General features: G+C 44.9%; 1 protein-coding gene across 1 annotated transcript in view; it reads left to right on the forward strand.

Annotated features, from left to right (window-relative positions):
- LOC129709922 (discoidin, CUB and LCCL domain-containing protein 1-like) overlaps positions 1-13,952 on the forward strand; it is a 55,867-nt gene that overhangs the window by 40,624 nt on the left and 1,291 nt on the right. The window contains exons 8-14 of the mRNA XM_055656611.1: positions 2-202; positions 1,187-1,311; positions 2,736-2,898; positions 7,366-7,464; positions 10,386-10,476; positions 12,118-12,155; positions 13,096-13,221. Coding sequence (XP_055512586.1) covers positions 2-202; positions 1,187-1,311; positions 2,736-2,898; positions 7,366-7,464; positions 10,386-10,476; positions 12,118-12,155; positions 13,096-13,221 — 843 coding nt within the window. The remainder of the gene's footprint in view (position 1; positions 203-1,186; positions 1,312-2,735; positions 2,899-7,365; positions 7,465-10,385; positions 10,477-12,117; positions 12,156-13,095; positions 13,222-13,952) is intronic.

Consider the following 13,952-nt stretch of genomic DNA (forward strand, 5'->3'; position numbering starts at 1 on the left):
GATTGCAGCCTTGTTCTGGACAGCAGACGCATCACAGCCTCGTCCTCCTGGACAGAGAAGACCAACGATGGCGAGCTCAGCGTCTGGTCTCCGGACAAAGCGGGGAACAGCAGCAACGGACCTCCATGGGCCTGGGCAGCGAGGCTTTCCAGCAACAAGGAGTGGCTACAGATCGACCTCGGAGAACGGAAGAACGTCACGGGTTGGTCAAGTGATAGCATTTTACATAGAAACACAGTGCAGGAGTAGGCCATTCGGCCCTTCGAGAGCTAACGGTGGGCGGGTTTGTAGGTCGAATAGCTTCGGTGAAAATTGTAAATTATAACCATATAACTTGGTTTATACTCTCTAGAATTTAGGAGATTGAGAGGGGATCTTATAGAAACTTACAAAATTCTTAAGGGGTTGGACAGGCTAGATGCAGGAAGATTGTTCCCGATGTTAGGGAAGTCCAGGACAAGGGGTCACAGCTTAAGGATAAGGGGGAAATCCTTTAAAACCGAGATGAGAAGAACTTTTTTCACACAGAGTGGTGAATCTCTGGAACTCTCTGCCACAGAGGGTAGTTGAGGCCAGTTCATTGGCTATATTTAAGAGGGAGTTAGATGTGGCCCTTGTGGCTAAGGGGATCAGGGGGTATGGAGAGAAGGCACGTACGGGATACTGAGTTGGATGATCAGCCATGATCATATTGAATGGCGGTGCAGGCTCGAAGGGCCGAATGGCCTACTCCTGCACCTAATTTCTATGTTTCTATAACAATTACAGCACGGAAACAGGCCATCTCGGCCCTTCTAGTCCGTGCCGAACACTTATTCTCCCCTAGTCCCATCTACCTGCGCTCAGACCATAACCCTCCACTCCTTTCCCGTCCATATACCTATCCAATTTATTTTTAAATGATAAAAACGAACCTGCCTCCACTACTTCCACTGGAAGCTCATTCCACACAACTACCACTGTCTGAGTAAAGAAGTTCCCCCTCATGTTCCCCCTAAAATTGTCGCTGGTGTGTCGGGTAGTGATCGCTGGTCAGCGGGGACTCGTTGAGCCCGTTCCTGCGCTGTTTCTTTAATCTAAACTCCACCGGCTGCGCCACTGTGCCACCCACCGTTAATCTATCCTGCGTTCTGCTCCGCCATCGACTCTCCTTATCATTCTTCCACCTTCTCCCTGCTCTTCACAGGAATTGCCACCAGAGGCAGCACCAACAATGGATATAACTTCTATGTGAAGACGTACAAGATTTCCTACAGCAAGGATGGAAAGGCCTGGCGATTCTACAAGAGGAAAAATAGCAGAGAAGATCAGGTGCATCTTGCTTAATTTAAACTATACAGTAATAACTGCTATGAGAATGCAGGATGACTTGGACAGGTTGGGGGAGTGGGCAGATGCATGGCAGATGAAGTTTAATGCAGATAAATATGAGGTTACCAACTTTGGTAGCAAAAACAGGAAGACGGATTACTATCTAAATAGCGTCAAGTTGGGAAAAGGGGAAGTACAATGGGATCTGGGGGTCCTTGTACATCAGTCTATGAAAGTAAGCATGCAGGTACAGCAGGCAGTGAAGAAAGCAAATAGCATGTTGTCCTTTATAACAAGAGGAATCGAATATAGGAGCAAAGAGGTCCTTCTGCAGTTGTACAGAGCCCTAGTGAGACCACACCTGGAGTATTGTGTGCAGTTTTGTTCCCCTAATTTGAGGAAGGACATTCTTGCTTTTGAGGGAGTGCAGCGTAGGTTTACAAGGTTAATTCCCGGGATGGCGGGACTGTCATATGCTGAGAGAATGGAGCGGCTGGGCTTGTACACTCTGTGGAGTTTAGAAGGATGAGAGGATATCTTATTGAAATGTGTAAGATTATTAAGGGTTTGGACACGCTAGAGGCAGGAAACATGTTCCCGATGTTGGGGGTGTCCAAAACCAGGGGCCCCAGTTTAAGAATAAGGGGTAAGCCGTTTAGAACGGAGATGAGGAAAAACTTTTTCCACACAGAGAGTTGTGAGTCTGTGGAATTCTCTGCCTCGGAGGGCGGAGGAGGCCGGTTCTCTGGATACTTTCAAGAGAGAGCTAGATAGGGCTCTTAAAGATAGCGGAGTTAAGGGATATGGGGAGAAGGCAGGAACGGGGTACTGATTGGGGATGATCAGCCATGATCACATTGAATGACGGTGCTGGCTCAAAGGCCGAATGGCCTACTCCTGCACCTGTTGTCTATTGTCTAAAATGCTGGAGTAACTCTGCAGCAGCAAGAGTCAAGAATGGTTTATTGTCATGTGTCCCAGGTGGGACAATGAAATTCTTACTTGCTGCAGCACAACAGAATATGTAAAGATAGTACATAATGGGGGAAGAGGGAAAAAAGAGAAAGTTGAATAAATAACAAAAATAGCAATAATAATATAGTCTTTTGCAGTTCGGAGCTCAGAGCTTGTTGTTGTGTTCAGTAGCTTGATGGCTGTGGGGAAGAAGCTGTTCCTGAACCTGGACTTTACAGTTTTCAGGATGGGTGACATTATTCCCAGTCTGAGGAAGGGTCCCGACCCGAAATGTCACCCATCCTTCTCTCCAGAGACGCTGCCTGTCCCCAATCTGAGTTACCCCAGCACTCTGTGTCTATCTTTGGTGTAAACCAGCATCTGCAGTTCCGTGTTTCGGCTGCCTTGTTTATCTCCTGTGCTGCGCTGTTCTATGTTCTAATATTTCTCCTCCGCTTAAATATAAAAAGGTTTTTGAAGGGAACGTGAACAACCACCAACTGGTCCGCAACGACTTTATCCCGTCCTTTGTGGCGAGATACGTTCGACTCGTTCCACAGCGATGGCACCAAAGAATAGCTCTGAAGGCAGAAGTGATGGGTTGCAGGGTATCAACGAGGAATCGAACCCCTGGTAAAGTCTGTGTAAGAAAGAACTGCAGATGCCTGTTTAAATCGGAAGGTAGACGCAAAATGCTGGAGTAACTCAGCGGGTGAGGCAGCAGATGCTCCAGCATTTTGTGTCTACCCTGGTAATGTCTCATCCGTTCCTACATCTTTAAGGAATGCAGGGTGATAATTATTACGAACGGACAAATTTGGCAAGAGAGAGGTTTCACTCCCGTTTTACTCCAGGGCTTGAGTTGAAATCTCGCTATCTCGATTGCAACGTTTTTTTTAAGTCCTTTTTCAGCATTTATGGAGGAAAGGTCAAAAACTTTTCATCAAGTCCACTGCAAAAATGGATTGGACTAACTGCTCTTTTAGATTTTAAACTTTAGAGATACAGTGCAGAAACAGGCCCTTTGGCCCATTGAGTCAATAGACTATAGGTGCAGGAGTAGGACATTCGACTCTTCGAGCCAGCACCGCCATTCAATGTGATCATGCCTTCTTCTCTTCTTCTTCTTCTTGCATGTGGCATGTTCTATTTGATCTTATTTGATTGTGCACGCCGGGTTGATTGCATTAGTCGAAACAGGGCGGACCACTTGAAGGTTGCAATCTCCCACCCCATCATGGCTGATCAGTACCCCATTCCTTCCATATCCCCTGACTCCGCTATCTTTAAGAGCCCTATCTAACTAACACAATTCCACACACACACACCCACACACCCACACACACACACACACCCACACACGCACACACACACGCACACACACGCACACACACGCGCACACACACACACACACACACACACACAAACAATAGGGACAATTTTTTTTTAAGCATTATACCAAGCCAATTAACCTACAAATCTGTACATCTTTCAAGTGTGGGAGGAAACCGGAGCACCTGGAGAAAACCCACGTAGGTCACGGGGTGAAAGAACAAACTCCGTACAGACAGCGCCCGTAGTCGGGATCGAACCCGGGTCATGGCGTGGTAACTTTACCGCTTCGCCACCATGCCGCCCCATGCAGCGCCAGTGACCCCGTTTCGATACTCTCCTCGGGTGCTGTCTGTGTGGAGTTTGCACGTTTCTGGGAGGTGGGGCCCACGACATCGGAAGGCTGAGAAGCTCGGGGCAGGGTCTCGGAAGCCAGGGTGGGCTCCGTGCTGTTCAAAGCTGCAACAAAGAAAACTGCCCCAATGTGGGTGGATGGTGGCTCAGCGGTAGAGTCGCAGCCTAACAGTGCCGGAGACCCGGGTTCGATCCTGACTACGGGTGCAGTCTGTGTGTAATTTGTACGTGACCTGAGTGGGGTTTCTCCAGTTTCCTCCCACACTCCAAAGATGTACAGGTTCGTAGGTTAACTGGCTTGGAATTAATGTAAATTGTCCCTAGTGTGTGTAGGATAGGGTTAGTGTGCGGGGATCGCTGGCCGGCACGGACTCGGTGGGCTGATGGGCCTCTGTATCTCTCTAAACTAAACTAAACTAAAGGTTAACATTTGAAAATTTCCCCAATGTCAACATTTGAAAACTAAATTCAGAATTATCTCATTAGTTTAGAAAGAAAAACAGATTTTTTTAGTGCAACAATATAACATCCACGGAGCCCTCAAATAATGAAGTGACCCACAAATGAGTAGTTAGGGCCAGGATGTGGCTTCATGGATGAAGTCACTGTCTCAGCAAGTCCACCCCCTGTCCTTCCGGAGAAGACTCATCATCTCCAGAGATGGCTGCCTTTCTTCTGAACGAGACTTTATTAAAGTTCAGCTGGAGTTCGGAATGGAACTCGGGTGGGTGGGTGGTCATTGACTTACTTGGGAAGGCTCAAGTGGCTGGGATAGTGATACAGCGTGGAAACAGGCCCTCCGGTCCAACTTGCCACACCGACCACGATCTCCCATCTACACTACTCCCATCTGCCTGCGTTTGACCCACATCCCTCTAAACCTGTCCTAGCCATGTACATGTCTAAATGTTTCCAAAATGAACGGAGACGAGGAAACACTTTTTCTTAGAATGGAGACTAGGAAACACTTTTTCTTAAAATGGAGACGAGGAAACACTTTTTCTTAGAATGGAGACTAGGAAACACTTTTTCTTAAAATGGAGACGAGTCAATAGATTTTTTTAGAATGGAGACGAGGAAACACTTTTTCTTAGGATGGAGACGAGGAAACACTTTTTCTTAGGATGGAGACGAGGAAACACTTTTTCTTAGGATGGAGACGAGGAAACACTTTTTCTTAGGATGGAGACGAGGAAACACTTTTTCTTAGAATGGAGACGAGGAAACTTTTTCTCACAGTCGAATGTCCTACTCCTGCACCTATAGTCTATTGACTCGATGGAGACGAGGAAACACTTTTTCTTAGAATGGAGACGAGGAAACACTTTTTCTCACAGTTGTGAGTCGGTGGAATTCTCTGCCTCGGAGGGTGGTGGAGGCCGGTTCTCTGGATACTTTCAAGAGAGAGCTAAATAAGGCTCTTAAGATAGGAGATATAGGGACAAGGCAGGCACGGGGTATTGATTGGGGATGATCAGCCATGAATGATCACATTGAATGGCGGTGCTGGCTCGAAGGACCGAATGGTCTACTCCTGCACCTATTGTCTATTGTCTATGATGCGACAGTACCTGCCTCAGCTAACTCCTCCGGCAGCTCGTTGCATATATTTGACTATACTGTCTGCACGGAGTTTGTACGTACTCCCTGTGACCGAGTGGGTTTTCTCCGGGTGCTCTGGTTTCTTTCTACGTTCCAAAGATGTGCGGGTTTGTTGGCTACTGTAAATTGTCGCTAATGTGTGTAGGGTCGAGCTAGTGTACAGGTGATCACTGGTCAGCCTGGGCCAAAGGGCCTGTTTCCACGCTCTCTCTCTAAACCAAATCAAACTAAACTAGACTAGATGAGCAATAAATGCTGGCTCTGGCAGTAATGACTTCACCCTGTACAATGGATGAATGATATGGAATGCTTTATTTCCAAACCACATCCTTCCCGTGAAATAAAACTCATAGCACAGAACCTGTGCTTCCAAGAGGGTGCCCAACACGGGCGACTATTTGTGTGCTAACCACAGAAGCAGACCTACAATCCCATATTATAATAGGTAAGGCAGCAACTCCTCCACTGCTTCACTGAGCAACTCGAATCAGCCTGTCCCACTTAGGCGATTTTTTTTTTTTTTGGGCGACTACAGGCGACTGCCACTAAATTTTCATCATGTCGAAAATATTTCAGCAACAATTTCGACAATTTTTGTTCTTGGTTCTTGGTTTCTTGGTCCTCCAAAATATTCCAAATGGAATTTAAACTGGAGGCGGTGAAGGGGGGGATTAAGCCAGAAAGGGTTATTGAGAAGAAAGAGCTACTTTAAATGTAGTTGCATCTGGTTGGGTAACTATAGTTGGGTGGAGATTATTCCATGCTTTAATTGTGCGGGGGAAGAACGAATTGCTGTACACATCTGTCTTTGTAGCTGGGATCACAAATTAGATCGAATGCCCTCGTCTGCTCCTAATTGGTTTGGGTTTGGTGTAGGTCTTGTAGTCTATGTCGAGCTGACCATTTAACATTTTGTAAAACGGTGAGCTTCAAGTCTGTCTTGGAGAAGGTTCCACCCCAGAGAATTCAGAAGTTTGGTGACACTCGCTTCTCTCTCATAGGTGTTAGTAACAAATCGAGCTGCCTGTCTTTGGACACGTTCGATGGAAGAAATGTTTTTATTTGTGTATGGGTCCCATGCTGCAACTGCGTAGTCCAAATGAGGTGTAACGAGGGTGAAGTATAGCTTCTCCTTGACAGAAGTTGAACAATGATGAAAGGTGCAATGAAGAATGTTGTCGTAGGTGCTGTCATAGGTTGTCGCCAGGGTGTCGTAGGTGAATTTCATTAAAACTAGTCCCTGGCAGTCGCCTAAGTGGGACAGGGCCATAAGGTTTAGATTTATTACTGTAATGTGTACTGCAGTACAGTAAAAAGTTTTGTTTTACATGCTATCCAAACAGATTAGATACGGTATACATAAATACAATCAAGCCAAACTCAAGTACAATAGGTTGGAAGATACAGAGTGCAGAATGTAGTTCTCAGCATTGTAGCGCACCAGTTCCAGAGACAAAGTCCAATGTCCGCAATGGGTAGAGGTGAATCGGACAGTACCCTAGCTAATGGAAGGACCGTTCACAAGCCTGATAACAGAGGGGGGAAGAAGCTGTTCCTGAGTCTGGTGGTGCGCAATCTCAAGCTTGTTTACCTTCTGTCCGACAGGAGTGGGGAGGAGAGAATGACAGGGAGGGAGGGGTGTGCGGGGAAGGGGAGAGAGGGGGGGATATAAAAGTGTATGAAGGAGGGGAACCGAACACCGTGGCTGAGGCCTGTGGATGATGGAGGGAGAAATTGGTGCCCACTGGGGCTGCAGAGAAGACTGGGGAAAAAGACTATCACTTGTAACTTCTCACTCTTTCTTCTTTACAGATGTTCTGCGTAGTCCAAGACCTTTGCCAAAGCCAACCTATATGCCCACGGAAAGCACCACTCCACCAGATGTGGTGATTGTAGAGGAACATCTGCCAGGTAATGAGGGTTGCAAATCGTTCATATTGGACACTCAAACAGAAAGGTCCTGAAAATATTCAATTTGCCATTTTGGGTGGCGGAGCCTGTCTTTGCAGTGCACTGTGTCACAGCTGGTAGAGCCACTGTCACAGTGCTGGAGACACAGGCTCCATCCTGACCTCGAGTGCTGTCATTGTGGAGTTTGCACGTCCTCCCTGTGACTGTGTTTAAGAAGGAACTGCAGATGCTGGAAAATCGAAGGTAGACAAAAGTGCTGGAGAAACTTAGCGGGTGCAGCAGCATCCATGGAGCGAAGGAAATAGACAACGTTTCGGGCACCAGTTCCATAGACAAAGTCCAACGTCCATCAGTTCCATAGACAATGTCCGCAATGGGGTAGAGGTGAATCGTGCCACCCTGAAGTTCCTCGTCCCTTGTGTAAAATAAGGAGGTACAGTAGTTAGGCCTGCAGGAAGAGAATTTTATGGAGTTTTTGTTGGTAAATAATCACTAATATCTTCTGCTCTCATCATCCTGAGTCCCAAAAGTGTGAAATTGCACCATCTAGTGTCCAAGAGAAGTATTGAGCAGCATTTTATTTTCTGCTTTCTGTTGAGGTTCCAATTTTGAGAAAGACTTTGGAATGAACAGCTTGCATCCATAACCAAAATTTGGATTAGTAATTGAAACTTGGAGTAGGTATCCTGACGGCTTTTACAACATGGAACATCTGGCACTTTCCTATGGAAAAATACACTCCCCCGCTTTTTAGTTTAGTTTAGAGATATAGCATGGAAACAGGCACCCATCGATCACCCCTTCACACTATTCTGTTATCCCACATTCTCATACGCTCATTGCACAATTTACAAAGGGCCGATTAACCTACAAACCCGCACGCCTTTGAAATCTGGGAGGAAACCCCGAGCACCCAGAGGAAACCCACGCGATCACAGGGAGAAGGTACAAGAAGAACCTGCAAACTCCACACAGACAGCACCTGAGGTCAGGATCGAATCGGGGTTTCTGACGCAGTGAGGCAGCAGCTCTACCACTGTGTACTCTCCCCCATTTATTCTGCAGTGCAGGTCTTGTTTGCACTTCTTTTGAAGAGACAGAAAAATAATCTCAGCTTTTCGACCAAATGAAAATGAGAGAATCACAAAATGTGGAAGAGTCAACACATCTTTTGTTCTCAATATGGCAAAAATAAATATGCAGCAATAATGTGCTCCATAGAACAAGGTGACTTCAAGTTCAATGCTTCTATGTAATCAGTGGCATGGTGATGCCTTATTATAGCTAGTCTTGGTGATCCTTGCATTAGACTTTAGGGACAAGGGCCGTTCGGTCCACTGAGCCCGCGCTGACCAGCTATCACTCCGTACACCAGCACTATCATGTACACTAGGGACAATTTACGATTTTACCAAAGCCAATTGACCTACAAACCTGTGCATCTTTGGAGTGTGGGAGGAAACCCACGCGGTCATATGTCCATAAGTTATTGGAGCGGGATTAGGCCATTCGGCCCATCAAATCTACTCCACCATTCAGTGGCTGATCTATCTTGCCCTCTCATCCCCATTCTCCTGCCTTCTCCCCGTAACCCCTCAACCGGGAATCACGGGGAGAACAGTAAAAACTCTATAAAGACAGCATTCGTACTTGGGATCAAACCTAGGTCTCTGGCGCAGTAAGGCAGCAACTCTACCGCTGCACCACTATGCCACCTACTAATAATTAGTCATTGAAAGATTTAGCAAAGATTCGATTCAGTTATGTTGCCTTGATATGGTCAGTTAGCTAGAAAAGGGGTTGAGAGTCCGTTTCATCTAAATTAAAATCATTTAAAATAACAATGACGCCCCGGGCTTCTATGACTACCTTGACGTCATCAGGAAATGGCAAAACTTTTCACTGCCAACAAAAAGCAACTAAATTATGTACAGCATGCTCCCACTAACAGCGATATGTAAATGATTGTCTGAAGTTAACAAAAAGATTCTAGAGTAAATGTTCACGTCGTATGAGCAGAATTGGGTCATTCGGCCCATCAAGTCTACTCCACCATTTAATCATGGTTGATCTACCTTTCCCTCTCAACCCCATTCTCCTGGCTTCTCCCCATAAACTTTGACATCCTAATAATAAAGTATCTGGCAATCTCAGCTCTTCAAAAGACTTGGCCTCCACTGTCGTCTGTGGCAACGAATTCCACAGATTCACCACCCTCTGACTAAATCTGGAAACCTAAAATAAAGATCCGAGTCTAGATAGCTGTAATGTGGCGGATGTGATAATGTTTTCCGAGTTTAAGTTGACCTTCGTTGGAACGTCATCAAGGCCTGAAACCTCATCCTTGGCTTCCATACCCAGTTAACGAAAGCCAGTAAACTATTTCTGGTACAATTATTTGGAATGGCCAGAGGAAAATGGGTGGTGAGAGGGTTCGCAGTGAATCGTGCCGTGACGGACTTTATCACTGAGTGGAATACATCATGAAGGTCTGATAGTTTGCAATTGCCCATGTCCAACACTCTTGACCACCACCCAAATGATAAACAAAGATGCAAGTTGTCATTATGCGAATATTTGGAAGATCGTAATTAGACATAGGAGCAGAATTAAGGCATTCGGCCCATCATGTCTGCTCCTGCTCCAAGCCATTCGCTCATGGTTGATCCATTCTCCTGCCTTCTCCCTGTAACCTTTGACGCCCTTACTAATCAAGAATGTTATGACACAAAATGCTGGAGTAACTCAGCAAGGTCAGGTTGACTGACCATCTGAGTTACTCCAGCACTCTGTATGTTTGTATCTTTAGTGTAAACCAGCATCTGCAATCCCTTGTTATATGTATCTATTAAAAGAAAGTTATGACTATCTAAATCGCCTATAATTAAAATGGACTCATTCTTTTTGTTTTCATTTTGCAGGTTTTAATTTGATTGTGGTGCTTATTGTTGTCAGTTTCCTAGTAATAACTTCAACGGCTGTCTTATTACTGTATCTGTTCTGCAGAAAAAGGTGAGTCAACTCTGGCAAAAAGTTGAAACCTAATACTCAAGAAGTGAAGCAAAGTTCAAACTCATTCAGAAGTTTTTCCTGTTGACCCTCATGCTTTAGAATTAAGTGAAAGGAGATTTGCTTGATTGGGATTCTCTTGTGTTCAGAGAAATCTTGGATTCCGAGCAAGATTAGTGAGAACATTCAGAGGATAGCAAAGGACGTATCCATCTGAGGAAGTAGCTGGTGGAAGTTGCACTGGCTTGGGTCCACGGAATTAGTGATTCCTTGTCTTCATCTGTTTTTTGACATTGCGCGTGGAAGCCAAACATAAAGAGTTAATGTTCACTGTGTACAGCTTTGTCATAGTCATGAATCATTTGAATTGAGGTTATAAAATGTTACCAGAAAGGGAATCTGCAATAATCCCTTCTTCTAATCCTCTGCTTTGTGTGTAATCACCATGCATTACACAAATATGTTTCTATTGCAGTAGAATTTGTACACAATAATTCATTTTTTTAGTTTAGTTTAGAGATACAACGTCGAAACAGGCCCTTAGGCCCACCAAGTCCACGCTGACCAGCGATCCCCGTACACTAACACTATCCTACACACTAGGGACAATCACAATTTTACAAAAGCCAATTAACCCATAAACCTGCAGGTCTTTGGAGTGTGGGAGGAAACCGGAGCACCCGGAGAAAACCCACACAGGACACGGGGAGAACATACAAAATCTCCATACAGACAGCACCCGTAGTCAGGATCAAACCCGGGTCTCTGGCGCTGTAAGGCAGCAACTCTACAGCTGTGCCACCGTGCTGCAATTTGCGCCATTAATGAAAGAATGCATAGTAATGAAACAGTAAGACCAGAAAAATAACACCCAACAAAGTCTTAAACTGTCGTCAGATTTTGATCTGGAAATGTTTTGTGATTCTTAATTCACTGGGACTCGATCTCCACTTTAACACTGAGAGTAGCTTCACAGTGCAGGCTGGAATAGTTCGTGGACTCAACTCTACACCAACGTTTTGACTGCATCAATGGAGGTAATAGACACTGACCTTGCCAGAGACATCGTGTAAATTAATGAGAAGAAATTGAATTGGATCAGTAGTTTATTAGTGTATGAACTCTGAACTGTGACGATGTATTTTAATTTCCTGCCTACACATATTGTCTGCTCTTAAATTCTCTGAGCTGCTGAGTTACTCCAGCTTTTTGTGTTTAACCTACTTTGAAGTTCTCCTCTCTGCAACATCCTTTCTCGCTGCTCCCCCCTCTGTGATTCTTCCTGCTCTAACTCGTTTTCAGCGAGGCCACAGCTAACAATGGCCTTTCCTTTATCATCGTTACTCTTTTTGCATACCTTTCATTCATTTGTTCTATTTCTCCATATAATCGCCATCTATTTCTCTCGTTTCCTTTCACCCTGACTGTTTGAAGAAGGATCTCGACCTGAAACATCACCCATTCCTTCTCACCAGAGGTGCTGCCTGTCCCGTTGAGTTTTTGTGTCTATGTGCAGTTCCTTCCTACAAATTAACTGAATTCCATTTTGGTTTACCAGTCTTCCATTGCTCCAAATATCAATTTGTCAAGAATATATAATATTTGGTGTGAGAAATATTTTTATTGATATTTTATTTTATGCAGAAAATCTGGAAAAAGGATGCACTCTTCTTCACAACAAGGTAAATTGTAACATTTTATAAGTGAATGACATGTGTAAAGAAATTGGCAAATTTTTGATCATTTAATCTGTAGACCCTTCCCTCGCATATTTTGTCAATCTCTCCCAATTAGTTTAGAGAGACGGCGCGGAAACAGGCCCTTCGGCCCACTGAGTCCGCACCGACCCGCGATCCCCGCACATTAGCACTGCTCTATACACACACAAGGAACGATTTTACATTTTCATTTACACCAAACCAATTAGCCTACAAACCTGCACGTCTTTGGAGTGTGGGCGGAAACTGGAGCACCAGGAGAGAACCCACGCAGGTCACGGGGAGAACGTACAAACTCCGTACAGACATGCACCTGTAGTCGGGATCGAACCCGGGTCTCTGGCACTGTAAGGCAGCAACTCTACCACCACAACACTAGTTTCCTCGTTCTCCCCATGACCTGCGTGAGGTCACAGGGAGATCTTTGAGAAAACCGTACAGACATGCACCTGTAGTCGGGATCGAACCCGGGTCTCTGGCACTGTAAGGCAGCAACTCTACCACCACAACACCATGCCACCCCGATTTGTTAGATGCTAAATGTCGTAATTTGTCGTCAGTTTCTAAAGGATTTTCTGGGATTATGGACCTTTAATTTCTGCATGGGACTGGAATTAAAAATAAAGAGGTGGTGTAAAATGGTGACCATTTAAAAAAAATTCCCAATGATTGTACAAATAAATGGATACACTAGCGTGATTTGGGCCTGCGGCCTCCGATTGTAAAGGGCCCAGATGAAAGATAAGATGCTGTTCCTCAATTACACTGAGCTCCATACAGTGCATTTGACATCTTTGTGTTATTCAGCCACTCGAGTAGTTTTAAAGCATCATTCATTGGTTTGAACTGCATAAAGGTGGCAGGCCAGCAAGTCTGTATACACGTTGCTTTGCTCTATCTTCAGCTTGTGATGAATCGGTGAAAAAGCAAAACTGTCAGAGGAGTCAGCTTCAGCCGACAGAATCGGAGATCATCACTTATACCAGTGAAGAGGGATCTTGTAGGAGTATTACTGGCAACACCTTGTCAGGTAATGTAGCTACCAGTCATCCTGATCACTCAAACACTAATTCATCAATTGTATCTTTAGGCTAGATTAATGCTTTTCATTGTACAATTCAGTTTCAGATTAGTTTATTGTCATGTGTACTGAAGTAGTGAAAAACTTTTGTTAGGTGCTAACCAGTCAGCGGAAAGACAATACAGGATTGCAATCGAGCCATTTATAGAAACATGATACGGGAATAATGTTTAGTGCAAGGTAAAGCCAGCTTAGTCTGAGGTCACCAAAGAGGTAGATAGTTGCCCAGGACCGCTGTCTGGCTGTTGGTAGGATGTAGGTTCAGTTGCCTGAACTGTCCCTGAATCTTGAGGTGTGGGTTTTCACATCTATCTTCAGTTTGTGATAAATCAGTGAAAATACAGAACTGTGTCAGAGGAGTCGGCCTCAGCCGACTGAATCAGATACCATCACTTACACCAGTGAAGAGGGATCCTGGTACACCAGGAAATCTGGTGTCCTTTGGTCTAAATGAGATCCAGACCTTGTATCATAGTTAATTCAAAATTGCCCCCTCATGTCAAAAGTAATTTGTGATGGGTAACTAATGCCAAACCTGAAAGTAACATCCACATCCTGTGAACAAATAAACAAACAAAGAAATTCAGGAAAAGGCATTTGTTTATTTTATAGCGCAGAACATCGTCTTTGGGAAATGATGCTTCAGACTGGTCATACCGCTTACTCGGAATAAAAGGACG

The sequence above is a fragment of the Leucoraja erinacea genome, chromosome 26, assembly GCF_028641065.1.
Source record: "Leucoraja erinacea ecotype New England chromosome 26, Leri_hhj_1, whole genome shotgun sequence".
Classification (NCBI taxonomy): Eukaryota; Metazoa; Chordata; class Chondrichthyes; order Rajiformes; family Rajidae; genus Leucoraja; species Leucoraja erinaceus.